The sequence below is a fragment of the Solenopsis invicta genome, chromosome 5 (assembly GCF_016802725.1).
Source record: "Solenopsis invicta isolate M01_SB chromosome 5, UNIL_Sinv_3.0, whole genome shotgun sequence".
Classification (NCBI taxonomy): Eukaryota; Metazoa; Arthropoda; class Insecta; order Hymenoptera; family Formicidae; genus Solenopsis; species Solenopsis invicta.
In genome coordinates this window covers 10,761,042-10,780,623 of record NC_052668.1, presented here as the reverse complement: position 1 = coordinate 10,780,623, position 19,582 = coordinate 10,761,042, and the positions used below count along the sequence as shown (strand labels likewise).

Sequence of the window (19,582 nt, the reverse complement as noted above, 5' to 3'; positions counted from 1 at the left end):
GTTTTTGATTATAAAACTTAAAAAACCTAAAATACAATAAAAGACACTTTATTATTATTTATTTAAAACGAACATTTTTCCTAATTTTTCCTCACTCGCCCGCTCTGTCATCTCCTATGCGCGGCATACGTAGAGACGATTCAGTATCTCGTTGGTCAGAGTATAAAAATAAAGTCTAAAATTATACAAAATGCTATTAATCAACTTATTTTTGCTTGTTAACAATAAATCTAATTTTTTTTTTATTGATGATAGCGAACGTTTGTGATATATTGAGTGCGGTGCCTCCGTAACTTGAAAAAAAAACGCAATTGTGTAAAATTCCCAATCGACTCTGGAAGACTGCTATCATAAGGAATCGGTAGTAGGGATATTGATTGATATACAGGGTGTTCAAAAAGTCCGGGACATTCAACCGGTCCGGGACTTTTTGAACACCCTGCATATTTTTTATTGCATTTTCTTGTAATCGATTTCGAGACCTTTCCAAAACACTACAAGAAAATTTATTTTCGTTGAGTATTTTCCGAGTTGTGAGGCTTGAAAGCTGTAATGTACTGTAACTTTCAAGCTTCACAACTCGAAAAATACTTAACGAAAATACATTTGTTTATAGTGTTTTGGAAAGATCTTGAAATAAGCTACAAGAATATGCAATAAAAAGTAGGCAGTTCCATTTAAAAAAGTTAATGTGATTTCGATCTGACCTTGGCGACGCCATCCAAGGTCAAACTGATAAAATCAGTAAATAGATCTTTCGAAACCCTATAACTTTTATCTGAAACATTTTTTTCTAAAATGTTTAGTTTTTGAGATATTTCGCCGGTCCGGGACTTTTTGAACACCCTGTATTTCCCGACTTCCCTAACCTTCCCGGTTTATGAATGCCAAGTATCTATGTAAATAGCCCGGATGTAACCCAGTTAAAGATTAAATATTAAGAATAGGAATTAAAATTTTACAATCAATTTTTTCAATGAACATTGTAAATAAATAATAAATTAAGTTATATCTTGCACAACATTTTTATGTCTTACGTCTTACTCGCATCCGTTACGTTTAATATTTATTAAGAAAACTGAGTCTGAAATTTTAATTTCTATTCCTAATATCTAATATTCCTCTATTGCGCAGAGCTTAATAAGAGATGTCAAGAAGTGATTATAGAAAGAATTTCTTTTTACAATTATTAACATTATTGTGCACTAAATAGGCAAAAGTTTCAACAACAATTGTAATAATAATTTAAAAGGCATTGGAGAATAGAGAACATCGATCGCAGCGTAATAATTGTTAATCCATGCGCATCGCGATCATTAGTGTCCTATTAAATTATAATATTGCGCACTTACGTCACTCGATTAATGATAGGCCTTTAACGGTGCTGCAAAATGGCCGCTCTACATCTCTTTTGCATTATGAATGAGCGTATGACGTGCTAATTCCGTACGTAGGTATGGAAAATTTTCTTCCAAAATGTCGTCTCGTCAAAATTACGAATTATTGTGGTGAGCAGCTCTATCACTTGTCGCATCTGTCGATCGCACTTACACTACGATACATTATCTGTGATGACTCAGCTCGTTAATATTCCAGAAAAGCCTAAAGTTCAGGCGACGGTGTGTAATTCATCGAAAAAGGAATTCCCAAACCGTGCACTTATAATTGCAACGTCGTTCACGTTATTCCATAATATTATGCGCGCGCATCACTCTTATCGGGCGATATTAATTAACCGCTTTTAGCGATAAGCACGTTGACGAAACATCGATGCACGTGAATACAGTCATTTCAGCAGCGATGCTTCGCGTGATGCATTATTAATCGATATATTTGAGAACTTTTAGATGCCCGATCGCAAATGTTGAAATCGACAAGGGTCATCGTTGGCATTCGCGTTATTGCTGAGCGTGCAATATATGAGCGAGCTATTTTAATTCATCGATTGATCAATTGCATTATGCGGAAATACAGCTTTCACAGAACAAAGTTGCATTCGCGCATCATGCGCAATTGATCAATCGATGAATGAAAAAAAAAACTCGCCCTATATCTTAAACGTGTACAAGCAGAAAACTTCGAGCCCAGAACAACTTTCATACGTTATGTTGACTAACTGGGATATCCTTGACTAATGTGTTCACGTCTTAAACGCTTCAATTTATACTCTAGTGTATACTTCGGGATTTGTTTGTGTCTAATTTAAGATAGACTTGGAGTTAAGAATCTCCGTTTCCTTTGTCTCTTCTCCTGTGAGCCGTCGCGATGAGCCAGAGGGATCTCTCTTTCTCTCTCTGAAGCTATTTACGTTATGTCTACACGCTGTGACAATTCAAAACGCGATTCGCTTACTCATTAAGAGCGCGTTGTATTGTATTCCAGTTCTACAATGATGATGAATTATTAAGGTAATTACTATATTTAATTTCGTTTTATTATTATCTCGTACAAATCTCATCGGATCTGTGAAACGTAGACGCTATCGGAGTTCTCTATCTGAAGAAGGCGATTGCGTTAAAACGCAATCAAATTTCGTTCAATTTTCAACAGCTATTAAAAATTACATCCGCCTACATACGTATAGTTTTCTAATTTTCTAGCGATAAATTACGAAAAAAAAATCGTGATAATATCATAACTAACTTCTTCTTCAACGCGGATGTAACCAACACTACGTTAGTCATCGCCTTCTGCGCAGACTTTGATCTGTCGATAGCGTTGTTCCCATGTGCAACCGTGAATGCCTTCTTCTTTGGCCGCACGGAATGAAAAAAAAGGGAACGAGGGCCAGGGGGGCGAGACAAAAGGGAAGCAGGCGTAATAGCAGTCATCAAACGAGGGCCGTGTCGGGTCGCAGACTTTTTAACTCAGTTGGTCTCGAGTCGTTGCGGCGAGTGCATCGTGTAAGAGTCAAGGTGCAACGAAGGCACGAAGCACCGCTTCTCTCACGCCGTTTCCCCACCGGATCATTCCTGCCGCGGGCATTGTTATCGAGGCGCATCCGGTGGGATCCTAAGAGCCGCGGTGCGCGTCGCGTACGCTCCGGAGTGCGCCGCGACACGTGTAGCCGTGCGGATCGAGTGCGTCGCGCGTCCAACAGCCTTCGTATCACACGTTATCCTCGTGATAGTTTTGGATTATTCACTGGAGATGCGCCTCGTTACGCTATAAGCCTAGCTTCAGTGTCGGCGGAGAGGTTTCTCCAGTGACGACAAAGAAAAGGAAATAAAAAAAAGAAGGGCGATGTAAGAATCAGTGCATTAAAATTATTCTCCTCTTCTCTCCTTTCCGCGAAGGAATTGGAGTCGCGTTGAATTCTGTTGTTTTCATTGTTATATTTGCTGGAGTGACAAATGATCTTTTTGCATGCGATCGAAATTCCACAGTATATATATTTGTTAAGAAAGTAAATTGTTTTTACGTAAATATCCTGGTAATTCAAGCAAGTTGATAGAATAACATCCATTTCCATCAGTGTAGATTAGCTTTGATCTCAGATCTTACCTTTTATCTTTTTCTAAATTTTAGAATTAGAAAAGGATGAGGAATAAATTAAACCGAGATCGAAGTTAATCTAGTTTGTGAAAATAAACATAAATCTTTAATAATTGATCGAAATCGCGTTGTGTAATTAACCACCATAATTAATCATGTTTCTTATCTTTTATAATTATGTTGCAATGATAGCCAGTGCTAATATTATAGCCATTGAGTCTTTTCCATAATGACAAGTTGACAACACAATGTCATTCTATGTTTGTTACTCATTGAATATCAAAAAAGATAGAATGATGCTTGTGTTGGCTTAAATATCCAAATGGAAATCACTTAATTCTCATGTCTGAAAAATAACGAAATAATGTATTGTATACATGTAATAGTTTCCGTCGTCCTATTTGCTTCCATCTTTAACATCTTTCATAATCTTTCGTGAATGCCATTAACTCACCTTAAAACAGAATTTAAAATCACAAAGTTAAATAAAAAAAACTCAATTTTTTTTTTAAATTTGTAAATTTAAATGAGTTCCACGTGACTAATTTCGCAACGTCAGCGAATATGTTTGCTATCAAATCGTACTTTATAATCCGGAAACACCACACGTATAGTACGCGCTGCGGATATAATTTTCTTTTTCCTCTCCAAATGAAACGCTATCCTTAACATGTTGGTTTGCGAAGTGCATTGCATCATGTGGACGTACAATATTGCAGGTTGTGAAAAATAAACCATCGGTTACGGAATTTTCTTGCGTGTTATACCTTTGCGAGGTTTGATTCATCGATTTTCGAAACGCTGCGAGGGAAAACGCGCGCGACACTACTGATAGAATCGATCGAGAGAAAGGGACAGAAGTGCGAAGAACACACGCGCACACAGATCTCGTTGAAAAATGAAGCATGAGGGAAATTGCTCGACGGCGGAAGATTCCAATGAAATTTTGTTGCAACCCAGGAAGGGCTCGGCGGTGCGATTGCAGATCGTGGCGGCGCAGCCGAAGACGATCACGCATCTGCCGAAGAGGCCGCCGGTCGATTTGGCATTCACCGACCTTATGTATAAGGTCCGAGAAGGTCGCAAAAATAGTAAGTACCCTTTTGTTTTTATTTATTGTTGATATCTTAATCCACGATTGAATATCGCAATTGCAACCTTTGCAATTCAGACTGACGCGTTTTCTCTTTTGACTGAGGCAAGTGGACTAACATTAGGTTATACATTCATTGCAAAAGAGAGTTCAGTGTTGAAAAGCACAAAAAAATTGCATTGATATCGTTTTCTTTTACTCAGATTGCTGTAACATCTCATTATGTTGTTTCGTACATTGAACGGATTTCGATATGTTTGCGTGCTTCGTGATCTAACGCGCAACAAGGGGCGTCTCCTAGTGTTATCATATCTATTTTCGGCAAAGTATGGCGAACTTTGGAGTTTAAGCTTTACGTTGCAAATAGTTATACTATTTTTTTAATAAGCGATATTCTTCCGACATTATCATCATGCATTTTTTGTATTCTAAGGATCAAGAATGACTCTTTATCGATTCTTCGTCGGCATGTGTTGATTAATCTCGTTAAAAATGCCTATAAATTAATGTAGATTTACAGCTACTAATAGCGTTCTACATACGCGTGAAGCATTTGATTCGATTTCTCACTTGGTAGATATCGCCGAGTTGTGTAAAAAATTTAATTGACTGTCGTATGTTCCGTAATCGTTGCGGTTTCACGACTGTTTTTTATCTAAATATTTCGAGCTGATACTTTCGTAATTCGGTTACATGCGCGGCCAGCGCGTACTTTAGTTTGGCAATCATTGGATAAGCTTTGAGGCAAGTCGATGCTATGAACTCTTAATGAAAAAATTCGTACGATATAACTTGGCCAATGGAGGCGTGGTTATAGAGTGTAATGTAACATTAACATCTAACCGATTAAACGTTAGTCAGATAGTACATTATTACGTTGGAAATTACGTAGCGTCACACAAAAAATCATGAAACTGAAGAAATGTTGTTTCGTGAATCACACGGCATGTGAACGTACCGCGCCCTTGAGCTGTATTCTACGCGTTACACTATTCGACTTTATCACGCTGAGTTTTTTCTAAGTACTTGAAAGCACTCTGAACTCTTACTATATAATTATCATAGTTGCTTAATAAATATGTGTAACTTATGGATTGCTTCTTATTGAACACTCAGACCTATTCACGTTTTCCGCTAATACCACGTAGCATATATTATTTACTTCCACGTGATAATTTAATTAATTGCGTACGTGAAATCTATGACGATTCTATATTTTTTAGTACGATACGCTGAAACTTACGACCGCAGGCGTAGATCAGTAAATATAACTCAACCTGTTACAAGTTATTTTAGAACATGGTTGCATATAAATGTGTTTAAATTTAATTATTTTATTTTGGTATTTTATTTCTATTTTAAAAAATTAGCAAAGTTAAAATATGAAATAAAAATTTTTACTTATTATTTGATAGAATTTAAAATGTAGAAATTACAATTTAACAATATAAATTAACAATAAAAATTGTAAATATAACATTTCAGATTCCATTAAATAACTAACATTTTGTTTAAATTGCTATTTTTCACGAAATATCATACAAGAAATTTTAACGCATAGCCGAATAGCATAATTATTTCTTAATGAGGCATTGTTAATAAAAATACGGATTTAAGCTTTATTTATAACAATTTGAATGTCGCTAATAATAAGCGGCAATTTATTGAACATAGCAAACGGCAGTTTATCTTCTCAAACAATGTAAATCATACTTTTATTATTTTTTACGATACGCACGTAAAAATAATGGGATTATTTCTACGATTATTCTTTTGATATATCTTTTAAATTATCAATTTCTATTTATTTGTTTCCAATTTTTTTCTTTTTTTTTAGTTTAATTTCGATTTTTTTCTGTTTCCCTATTTCTCCCAAGATAAATATTGGTTATCACATGTATATGTATATGGGACGTTCCACGTCAAGTGGGACAAACATTTCAGCAAAATTCATATTGAATCTGTCATTTCGATTTTTGAAAATTTGATTATTGTTTATGAGTGAGTCGAAAAATTCCCATATCGATTTTCATAGAAATCGAATGAACTGTGGACTATCTGATTCAGGAATTAAATGTTTTCAATAAGTTTTTCATCTACTCCAAACGCTATATTGGAACGGCCGTTTTAAATTTTTCGAAAGATCACGTTTTTTCTTAAACTACACATAAAAACGAAAATTTTAAGCCCTCGAACGTCTTATTTTGACTTCATGAATTTTGTCCAGACGCTTGTTCCACTTGACGTGAAACGTCCCATAGTCATGATCATATGTACATACATACATACATATAATCTTGGTTTTTATAATTAAATTAGTTACATGTATAATTTTTTCTTCGAATTATAGAAAAGCAAAATATATTGTCGAATAATTTTTCTCTCAAATAACAATGTGCTGTTTGTGTTACGCAGTAATGATGAATCATTTAATTTATATCACAAATAACCTTATTTATCGTATAACTATGTGTCTGGCGTTGATTAATTATCCGATATGACTTTTTATAATATCTCATTGTTGAATGTTTGATGTGATCGCCAGTAATTCCATTTTTTGGGAACAGCCGAGCGTGAATATCTTGCGAGTCATTTGCACGACCATGAAAATGGACCTCCAAAACAAGTTCGAGATTCCTTTCTTCTCTCCTCCATCTTTCCGTATACAGAAAATGAGGTGCAATAAATGATTGCAAACTGGTTTCCGATGACATTGACCACCAAGTGAAAGTACACCGCTCGCGTGCCAAACATATCGAAGAGATGTGTGTTCGAAGAAATGCGACTCGGCGCAATAATGTGCAGCGAGCGCCCGCGTGTTCTTGTCATCGGCGAACGATATCGCGGTTCAGCGATGCCGAAAAATGATACGAGTCTCTCTTTTGTGCACCGGCGCCGACGCACAAAAGAGAGATTCATGACTGATTTTCCCGTACTTTAAATATATAAAGAATGTAAATATAAAGATGGGAAGGTCTCTGTCGCAATGGATGTAAGTGCTGAATAATGTAAGTGCCGCATATTCGTCGGACTTGAAAATACAGTCATTGCATGAAAGTGAAGTACATAATATTACAAATTAATTTGACGAGAATTAAATTTAACGATATTGCTAGGAAGCACTTATAACACCCCCCTTCTCTATCCCTAAAAAATTGTAAAGAATTTATTATAAAAAAGATAACACTTCATCCAGGATAAAAATTTAAATTAGAGGAGAGCATATTTTAATGCGCACCAGTCATCTAAATTATTATCAAATCGTCAAAGCATTGTCTCATTAATAAATTAATAAGAATAAAAATATGTTAATTGTGTGCAAAAATAAATTAATCATCAGTTTTATTTCGACGCTCTTACCTCTTCATCTTATTTATTAATTATTAAATATTTGATTCTCTTCTTCGTAATAAATTTATTAATAAAATGAGTATTAGTTAACGATTTCTTACAGATACTTTCAAAGGCGATACAATTTAGAAAATTCATAAGTGTCCGGTTGTTTAAATTGTGCTTTTTGTAGCATATTACGAAAAGACTTATAATAAATTAATTTGTTAATGGTGAAAGGTTAAACACAACACGTATATTAATAGGTACCTAAAACAAGAAGCTGCAATTTTCAATGTTTATTTACGTACAAATTAGTATACAAAATGTTTAATTGATTGATGGATTGAACATATAATTGAGTGCGTTTGTTACTGGTCTAGGATAAGCTTTCTAACAACATACAAACATGAAGAAAAAAGAGACGATTACAATAAATTACAGAAACAGAAAGAAATAGAAATAAAAGATAAAAACGAAAATAAAAGAAAAACTAAAGAACATTGAGAACGGGGAGCAGAAAATTAATTACATAAACAAAAATAACAATAAAAATAAAAAAAGAGAAATATAAACAAAAACTAATTTAAGTGATGCGCATTCGACAACTGTCCCTTATCGAGGAAACCATCCAGCATGATCGACGTTACGTGATCACGGACGCGAGCTAGAAAATACCACTTATTGTGCCCAGTATCAATGCACCATTGTATGTACCTGTGCACCAAATCGATAATCTAGTAACAACACTAGGAAGTCGTATCGTACATTATAGACATTCTATTTTCCGTAATGCCCTTTGTATCGCGGTCAAATTATATTCGCGACGTTTCCACAGCATATTTTATGATGGCTATACGCGTCATAGATTACGTCGTATATTCCGATTATTTATAGGATAGAAACGTGACGCATTTGTCTCGTCTCTCTTTTTTTCTCCTTATAGCTCGCATGCAAATACTTCCGCAACGAATCTATACGCTGTCACGTAGAAATTAATCGGGGATTGGAATCGATCGATCACTGTTGCTCGTTGAAATTACTGAAATTTCGTTATAGTGAAATTAGGTGATTGGGCAATCGCGTTAGACAATTACCTTCACCCTTTTCTCTATTCGCGTCGGCACATTCTGACTTGTACGTAATGTGAGTCAAATGCATGTTTCTCTGAGTTTTAGTTAAAGAATCCGTAATAAGAGAAGTAATTCGATGCTTGCTTCTTAGGACTATTGACCGCAATTTTGTAAGAAGGCCGACTATGGCATGATATCTTGAAGATGATCAAGGTACGTCGGCGTGTAATTCTCGTGCCCGCAAAAAATACACGAATCTTGGTTTAACTTTATGCGTGTATTTAATTATGTATCTCAAATGCATTTGTAACAAATATTTTAAGAAAAATTTTAGAAAACGGTTTAGGGAATTTTTTTCAAAGAATGGAATACATTACTCTCTAGCTTTGCTCAAAACGTGCGCTTGAATCGACATGCGTGTAGAATCAACAGATAAACGTACAATAATAATATCGAACAATAAACATCGTTGAAGAGTTTTTGTTTCGTCTTATCGTGGCTCTCGCGAGCGTGAAGTGAATTGCTTCACTTGCAACGATAAAACTTCGTTTTACCGGTAATATCCATGGATCATCATTTTACTTTGGACACTTCAGATACTGGCTTGATAATCAGCTATTTGCTATTTGATTGTCCAAGGAGATCGAATGAAGTCTAAAGTACCTGCAAAATATATTATACATAAAGAAAACAACAATTTACGAGCAAATTAATTGATCTTGTGAATTACTTAAATATTAATGATTTAGTCTTCATCAGTTTTACGTGAACTATTTTGGCAATGCAACAACTATTTTAACTCGCGTATAATTGAATAACAGTTTTGAGCGACAAACATCGTACATATTAACATGCAAGAGCACATGTGACAATACTTAGCTTTAGCCCGGGTCGGCAAAAGTTAGCATTAAAGAACCCGGTCCAAGATAAAAATTTCCCATTCTTCATTCGGAGACGAGAATTCTGTTAAGTCAAGGCAGTACATTAAAGAACAAAAACCAATAAAAGTCATTTATGCGGGTTAAAATAGTTTTTGTATTGCCCGAATAGTTCATGTAAAACTGATGAAGACTAATTGTAAGTATAGTTGAAGTTTTGTGTAACATATTGTAGAAAAATAATTCTTCAATATTTATGTAATTTACAAAATCAATTAATTTGCTCGTAAATTGGTTGTTCCTTTCTCTTTTATATTTTACGTTGCAAAAAGAGGAGCGTTCATAGAATTATTATTTCTAAAGTATCTGATGTACAATTACGTATTAGCAGATAGCGAAGATACGCGATAACGATAACGTTGTATCGTATTGTCGAATGTGAAAGTCAAAATATTTTTTGCAATGCGCCGATATCTCATCACGTCAATTTCTCGAAGAAACTAAAAATCAGGTTCCGGCGGCCTTCAACGACACCGTTTAAAACCTAATACAGCCGTTCACGTCTGCTGATCGTAGCACTATTCTGTTTTCTATAGTATTTTAATAATGTTGTTTTGCGGAGACATTCTCGTAATAATACTCATCTTCCTGCCAAGGCTGGACAGCAATTAAATGCCGGACACGATGGTGCGTCACATTCTTTATTTTTTCCTTTTCCAGTGGTGGACTACGATCGACGAACATTTCAATGACTGGTTCTTCGAATGCTTTCGTAACCCGGCATAGACGATCAAGAAATGCATTCGTTTAATGCATAACATTATCAAAAGATTATTTGCTGGGGATTAAAAAATCGTAAATTACAAACAATAATGGTTGTCGTTCAAATAGAGATACCGAGTGATACTTTAATGTATTAGATAATTCTTATCGTGGGATACGTGGGTGTAGGTATGCATTCGTGATTCCAATAACGCACCTATCTTGATGATCTTATCTTTTAGAGCATCGTATCGGAAATTATCAATAAAGACTATTATTACGATCAATTGATATTTAATAACAAGTAGTATTTCATGTATTTCGCGTTTGCCATGTTTCTAGTTTTATTGTTATAAAAAAACATGACCATAAGGGAAAAACAAAAACGTATATCCACAAAGAAATGAAAGTCACATGTTTCTGGAATAAACAAATCGCTTACCATAAGTAAACTTATTTATATTCATATATACATACTTGATAAATTCGAACGAATCTTTTACTTCACGTGTATCGCTGATAAATTGATATCTTAAATAGATATATGCAGCACTCGAAAACCCATGTTGCACTTTGTTATACTTTTCGAATACATGTTTTGTAACATCTTCAGAGAAAATATAATGACCTCTGGGCAGGGTTAGGTAACTCAATACATTTTTTAAAAATTAAATTAAGTTAAAGGTAATGATTTATAAAATTAATTTAATTGTGTTAAAAGTCACAGGAATAAAAAAACTAACTAGTTAAAAGTAAATAACTTGAGTTAAATTAGAAATTAATATTCATATTAGGAGTACAAATTGAAAACCGTCGTTTTTTGTCAAAATTTGAGGATTGATTGTTGAAAAATGGTTACATACTTATTCTTGAAAGTATTGTCCATCGCTGGCCACTACTTTCTCCCACCTTTCGGGCAGCATACGAATCCCGCGTCGAAAAAACTGCTCGTCTTTTGCGGCGATCCACGAATCGACCCAGTTTTTGGCCTCTTCGTAATAATAGAAGTGCTGCTCAGCAAGGCCATGCGCCATTGATCGGAACAAGTGGTAATCTGAAGGGGCGATGTCACGAGATACGGCGGATGAGGTAAGACGTCCCTTTTCAATGTTTCCAGATAGGTTTTAACGACCTGAGCAACATGTGGCTGAGCGTTGTCGTGCAGCAACATCACTTTTTTGTTTCTTTGCTCGTATTGTGGCCGTTTTTCCTGCAATGCTCGGCTCAAACGCATTAGTTGTGTTCGGTAGCGAGCTCCTGTGATTGTTTCACCCGGTTGCAACAGCTCATAATAAATCACGCCGAGCTGGTCCCACCAAATACACAGCATGTGCTTCGAGCCATGGATGTTTGGCTTGGCCGTCGATGTTGATGCATGGCCGCGGTAGCCCCACGATTTTTTTCGCTTTGGATTATCATAATGGATCCACTTTTCATCGCCGGTTACAATACGATGCAGAAAACCCTTCCGTTTTTGCCATTGGAGCATCTGTTCGCACGCGAAAAAACGCTGTTCGACGTCTCTCGGCTTTAATTCGTATGGCACCCAGTGTCCATGCTTTTGGATCATTCCCATGGTTTTCAAACGATGTGAAAAAATTGAGCTTGTTGAGTCACGCCCAATGAATCTGCAAGCTCCTGTTGCGTTTGAGATGAATCTTCATTCAGTAATGTTTCCAATTGTGCGTCTTCAAACCTTTTCACCTGTCCGGGATGCTCCTTGTCTTCTACGCCGAAATCACCACTTTTGAAGCGTTGGAACCATTCTCGACACGTTCTTTCACTAATGGAAGCCTCACCATAAGTTTTTACAATCATTCGACGCGCCTCAGCCGCAGATTTTTTCGAATTGAAGGCAAAAAGCAAAACTTCCCGCAAATGACGCTTATTGGGCACAAATTTCGACATTTTCGATTACAAAAAAATATATAACGCCGATAAAAATTCACAACTGCAATGATAAGGAATTGTTGCCAGATGCCCAACCTTACATTTAAAATTTTTAATCTAACGTTTGGCGCCAGCATTTACCGCTGGCGCCATCTACTGGAAAACGGCGGTTTTCAATTTGTACTCCTAATATTAAATTACAAAATGCAATTTTTTAAAGTTAAATTACTCAAAACAATTGCATATAATATGGATCATCAAATAAACTTAACATTTTATTTGTAAATTAAGTTTATATAATATAACAAAGAAATTTTATTTTTTATATGAGAATGCATTTTTCTCTTACAATTTTTTCTTATACATAAATAAATTTTTAATTTAAAAAAAAGTTAATGAGTTAAAGTTAATGTATATCAAAAATAACTAGATAAAATTAAAAATTAAATCATTAAAAATTAACTAAGTTAAGTTTTTAAAGTTATTAACTTTTAATTTTATTAATTAACTTTTAACTCTTTAACTAATTACTGCCCAACCTTGTCTCTGAATTTTTCGATGGTTTAGAGAACAAGATGTTTCGAGTAATAATAGGTAAGACTTACATTGCTCGCCTAAAGAACATGCATTGACGTGCGCAAGAAGTAAAGAAACTTGCTTCGAGAAATAATAATTTTGTATCCTATTACCGTTGCTTTTACTCTTTATGTTTTATTCTGTTATGATAGTCTCCAAAATTAGAAGTAACTAGTTAAAAAGTTAAGTGATAAAATTAAAAAATTAATAACTTTTGTCTTATAATAATTAGTTAATTTTAAACCAATTAATTGTGTGTTATCTGCAAATAATTTTTAAAATACATAAAACAATAATTTTTAACAATGTAGCAAAGCTACGAAACAAAATTTTTTCTTGACAATTCGTTTTCTGAGCAAAACGTGCAGAATATATGATATTTTTTGATCTTTTTTTTTCCTATTTTTTTCCACGCGTGGAATCTGATATTTGTCACGATAACGTCATTGTACTTGTCCAGAGACTTTATCTAAAGAATGTCCCAACCTTAGAACGTACGGACATCTTTAGGAGCTCTGTGCTATGTGGATGGATTATGCTAAAGCGGAATATTTTGAAGCAGGTCAGATAATATTAGATTGTGAGTAAAATTAGGTAATGTCAAAATGGTTTGGCAAGAGTAGAAAGGTGGGATAGGAAATGATATAGAAAGAGAAAAAGAATGTAAGAAAATGTCATATATTCTTGAGTTTTTGAAAAATACAATATTTAAACTAGACTAATGAAAGTTTAATAATGTACCCTTACGGAAACTATTAGTAAAGCTATTAATAAAACTATTGGATTATTCGTCATAGTTTTTTCGCGGATTATTGGGACAAACACAGAACTATTAAAAAATTATCACTAGTCACCAATAATCACTATATATATTTATATATAGTGGTATAAAATATGTATTGATAAATCAATAATTTAAACGTAATAAATTAAAGTTTCCAAAAAAATATTTTTTCCTTTTCGTTCAAAAGGATTAAAAAAAGATTAAATCTGAATTAAACATTTATGTACAAGATTTAATAACAATACAAATTGTTTACATGTAAAAATATAAAATTTTATGTAAAAGCGTTCCACCTACACGTCACATTAGAAAAAAACGAGAGCGAATACTCGTCTCGAGGTTACAACAATCAGTTCCCAAAAGTTTTATTGAAATGCGATTTGGAAATAAGGTCGCAGTGGCGCCTAGACATAACGCCTGTGGCGGCACTCGACTCACGAGAAGATCCTTCGCGGTGTGGCCGCGCAAGCCGCGGAAAAGCTTTGAGACTTAAAACTAAAGCAAATCGCTCAATTTTCGAGAGCACCGTAATATTTTTTTACGTGTAAAATAACTATTAATAATTGAATATCTTGGATTTTAACCGTATTCGATATTTCCGAAATAATTTATAAATGTTTTTTATTTCATATAATAATATACGTTTTCAATAAATCTTTAATTAGTTATACCGAATGTGGTATAAAATACGTTTATTATTCGTTTATAAATATTGCTGCAATGAAAACGTGTAAATATAATTTACGCTCAAACTTTTATTAACATATTTAAAAAGTATATCATACCTGGATTAAATCTTATTTTTGATACGTTATTTAAAAAAACAACTTTTACAAATCATAAACGTATTTAAGAAACGTTTATTTAATTAGTATATGATAGTATTTGATAGTATTTCTATACGTATTATAAACGTAAATACAATTCTGGCATTTTATAAACCATTTTTCAACATATAAAATACGTTCCGTATTACATATACGTAATAAGAACGATTATTATAAATGTATATTGCTCTAATGTATAAAAACCGTTTTACCTATATACATATTTGCCCTATACCTATACCTGTTTTATACCATACTTGCGGTTAATAAACGTATATAAAACAATCCAGATCTTGGGTTTATTGTGGATAGTCGATTAATAATCATTTATATATTAACTATTAAAAGTAGTGTGCTGGTGATTATTCAAATAATCTGATTAATGGAATCGATAATCATTTTATAAGAGAACTATTGGGGAATGATTATTGCAAACAATCTGATTTGGAATTAATAATCACTACAGTTAAAAACTATTGAGCAGTGGTTATTGCAAATAACCTGATTATGAAATCAATAATCATTCCATAAAAGAACTATTGGGGAATAATTATTGCAAATAATCTCATTATGAAATTAATAATCACTCATTTAAAAACTATTAGGAAATGATTATTGCGAATAATTCAATTATTGGATGTTACATAATTACTATTAGAAAACGAATAATCACTATTGTAAGTCAATAGTGATTATTGGCTTTCCAATAGTTCATTTCCGTAAGGGTACAGTTACAATTATGAACTCTTTCAACATTTATTAAACATGAAATGAATCAAATAACAACCACAAACGTTTCGACTCACTTTAAAATCATCTTTAACGTAACAATATTACCGAGATGAATGCCGATGCTTCTCAGTCTAAAAACGGTTGGATGACTCACAATATTTAAAGTGATATCTTACAATTGTAATGTTCGAAGAGATGAAATATTCATTTTGTAAATGTATATAAAATGGAATTAAAAAGGCACGATTATTATGATAAGTTAACCAAATGTTTAAATGTGACTCACCCAAAGTGATTGAGAAGACGATTAAAGCTTGAGTTTTTGTTCATTTTTCGACGAGAGCTTATTACTATGAATTTCAATATTTTTCTGTCAGATTAGTTTGAAATTAACGTTTCGCAAATAATTCAGCATATCAAAAGTGTAAGAAAACACGCATAAGAAAGGTTCCGTCGTTAAGGTCCAAATTAGATTATTCTATGTACCGTCCTTGCGTAGTTCAAATTTAATGTAAATAATGATTTTCAAAATCCAGTTTTAATTTAATTTAAGGTAATTTAATTTTATATAACTTTTACTAATTGTAAGTTAGCTTTTTGCTCAAACAACTTTTAACGTAACTAAATTAGTTTTAAAAGGCATTAATTTTAATTTAATTTACTTAAAAAAATATTAACTTGTCCAACCTTCTTCTCTCTCTTAATGGTCTCTATTACGATCGTTCGTAGAAATTCCTATATGACTGTTTCACCAATGCGATACCTACGTAATAAAACCTAACATATACGTCTTAGTGATTCATCGAGTATACAACGTCTCTTATCGTGGAATACCCTTGTCCGCAATTATCACTTTTCTTGCCGTCATTAAAATGTTTATCAATAAGGTATAAGAATAGATAAGAGCATCGCATAAATGCATATTTCAAGATTTCGAGGACTTCCACGCGAATCTTTGGCACTTTTTATTTCCCTAAAATTATTGTATTAATGAAACATCGTTTGATATATCGATATATTTGTTTCGAAATAAAGAGAAAATGTTTACAAAGTTTTCTGTTTTCCTTGACATAATCATAAAGGCGGCCTGTGGATGAATAATTTCGTACGTCAAGGACTTCTCGAGATTATCTTGTGTTCTCTTGTGTAAATCTCGTGTTGAAATTATTAAAGTTGTATGAACACGAAGACATTCAGATAGAAGTTCTCGCCATGGCTGAAGTTACGATATACAATATTTGTGCGCAATTAGGCTACAGCATTTCAATGAGACGTGAATGAGCGTTACTGCACTGTAGTACACAGATCCGCACAATTGCAAAATAAAAAAAGAAAGTTTAGCGTGGCCTCGCGAAAACAGCTAGTCGGGCATGGTATTTTGAGATCTTTTTATCTCTCTCTCCTTTTCTCTCTCTCTCTCTCTCTCTATCGCTTTTGCTTTTTGTGCGTGCAAATGTGTGGCATGCTTATATATACGCATAATACACGTGGCCTGAGCAACCGGAGTAATTTAAATGCTGTAAACCACCGCCAGCGAGATTTTTGCAATCTACGGTTTGCGCAATTCGTCGCGCAGCTTCTTCCAGGCTCGAAATTGGCAAACTCGATTCGTCTCTCTTTCTCCTTACACGTGCGTAGGTTCGATTTGAAGGCTCATTCACTTCATGGTCGGTAATATTTTACCTACGTGATCTATCAAGCTAACAATGGTGCAATTAGTAGCACGTGGGCGTTACTGCAGATGAAGATATTTATTCTATTGCACAATATATTCTTCTCTAACGTCATGGAGGAACTGTATTTATCTTGAAATTTTTTTTTATCCAGGCGAATTGCGCAGTATAACGTCATCCAAAGCCTAAAATTTTATCAAATAAACTTTATTAATCGATATCAATTTTTAATATCTATAATTTTACAATATTTAATGAACCTGAATCCTTTTGGGGAGTAACTTCTACATATTTTATATTTGCGTGCAACGCAATAATTTTAGAAAGTCACGATGAGCACATCAACGTATCAACAATAATGATCTCAAAATGATAGTGCGGCACATATAACTATTGACCTACATTAGCCACACGACCTTCAACGATGAGCATTTGCATTGTTCTCCGTATTTCAAGCTTGTGGAACAGTCTACATATTAAAAATATAATCGCATACCATCGCATTCCACGAAAACGTAGCGCTTATTTTTATTACATTAGCACTTTGCGGTTTACCGATGATACAGTATCACGCCAATTCCGACGTTATGATTTATCGACAGTACAGTGCGGTGAAATAATATTGCACTTCCCTGAAGAAAATAAAAATTCTTGAAATCTTAGATAAGCTTTACACAAGCGTTCTTGTCTTACGTTCCGATGTTCCAATCGACACTTCTTAAAGATTACGTTTTCATCACTCTTTCCTTATTTTCCGATGTTTCAATTTATGCTTCACACTTGCTTTACACTTTATTTTCGCGAAGGTATATTGAAAACAAAATACATATACGAAATACTTTAATAGGTGCTTTTATATTGTTCACGATAAAAAAAAACGTGGCTTATCAGTTCGTATTATGGCCATAGTTTAAGTTAGACGGTGCAACAAGGTGAAATACACACAGATCGCAAAGTATTAATCAAATATGTTAAGTAGCTCTTTGTTGGTTATGAAGCAGTCATCAGCTTGCAGAGGTCATTGCTTCGTACATTCGCTTTTCGAGAAACAAAGACCGGGTCAACAGTACTTGCACTTTGCATATTTTGCTTTTTCTTCAAACAAACCGCTCTCTATCCGAGAGATAACGGAACCGCATTCTGATTACAACACATGGTCATGCTCCGGAATACAAAGTAAGAGGCTAGAAAACGCGATAAAAATTGCATACACTGCAAATTTTCAAAGTAGAAACATTAACCATATTTATGAATCGTTAACATAAATTACATATGGAGCTGCACATGAAATATCTTTATTTAATCGATAACGATAGTTGTTATTTGGCCTAATTATATAAGTGGCACGATAAATGCGACTTCGATAGATTTGTAATAATTTACGATCCGCGATATTCGCGTTTCCCTAACGTCATATTTATATGTGTAGAGTCACGTTGATTCATGAAAAAGCAAGCATTATAGGATCAATGTGTCAGTATATACTCGTATGTAAAGCCATATTCGCGATCATAATATTGTGCACTCGTGCAATAAACGTCATTAGGTGATAAACTGTCATAGTGAAATTATCTCACGAGGCAGTAAATGCCTCACGTTAACTTCGTTGAGTTTAGAGAATATTCAGGATATTCTAGAATGTACAGGATGTGCAGAAATCGCGTGTTTCCTGTCAATCACATTGAAAGTCATGCGAGGAGAACGTTATCGGATTTCTTAGAAATAACAACAATGCCTACGTCAGGTCAAGATAGAGTGACACATATTCCAGAATGATAGACAATACCATACATAAAGTTAATAAAAAGCATAATTTTGTCTGTATAGCTTAGTAGTTAATTTAAAGAGTTAAATAGGAGAACGTTACTAACTGCATACCGATCTCCTAAAGCGTATCTTTTCAATATTTTACATTTTGACAAAATATAGATAATATTTAGTGACGAAAATAAAAATTAGATAAAAAATAAATAATAGACAAAAATTCACAAGTTTTATCTTGCTTTGTGCATGCCATTAGCATTTTAGAAAATCATTCAGGTAGCAATCTGACGTAATTTATTGTCATTTGGACGTGAAATTAACGTCTTTGACGACAAATAACGTCAGCTTGCTATCTGGGCAGATACATATGATGTAAATTTTTCATCAATTTATAACATATTTACAATTATTATAAAAATTAAATCGATATTTTTATAAATTCTATCAAGTTTTTTAACTTGTATTATAAATTTTACTACAACATAAATATAAGACTGATAAATAATAATAAAACTAATAATTGATATGAATAAAAATATGTCAATTACAACAATAATTTTAAGCGAGTTTTACTTAAGTGCTCTCACTTTTTCAGTATTGTTGTTTATAAATTATTGAATATTTGATTAATTTTTTGATAAATTATTAATAAAATAAGTAGGGAAGATAGGGCAAAAGTTGGGATAGTTAAGCTTTTATTAAAAA

The 19,582-nt window shown here is 33.7% G+C and overlaps 1 protein-coding gene across 2 annotated transcripts in view; it reads left to right on the top strand.

Moving 5' to 3' along the window:
- The window catches only part of LOC105196952 (ATP-binding cassette sub-family G member 1), a 49,294-nt gene that overhangs the window by 12,805 nt on the left and 16,907 nt on the right, over positions 1–19,582 (top strand). Inside the window, exons 1-2 of one of the 2 annotated variants that reach the window (XM_011163117.3) lie at positions 2,872–3,245; positions 4,215–4,586. In XM_011163117.3, the coding sequence (XP_011161419.1) occupies positions 4,394–4,586 (193 nt within the window). In that variant the 5' untranslated portion in view covers positions 2,872–3,245; positions 4,215–4,393. Of the gene's footprint in view, positions 1–2,871; positions 3,246–4,214; positions 4,587–19,582 lie in introns of those variants that run through there. The other variant, XM_026130768.2, reaches the window with a different exon arrangement.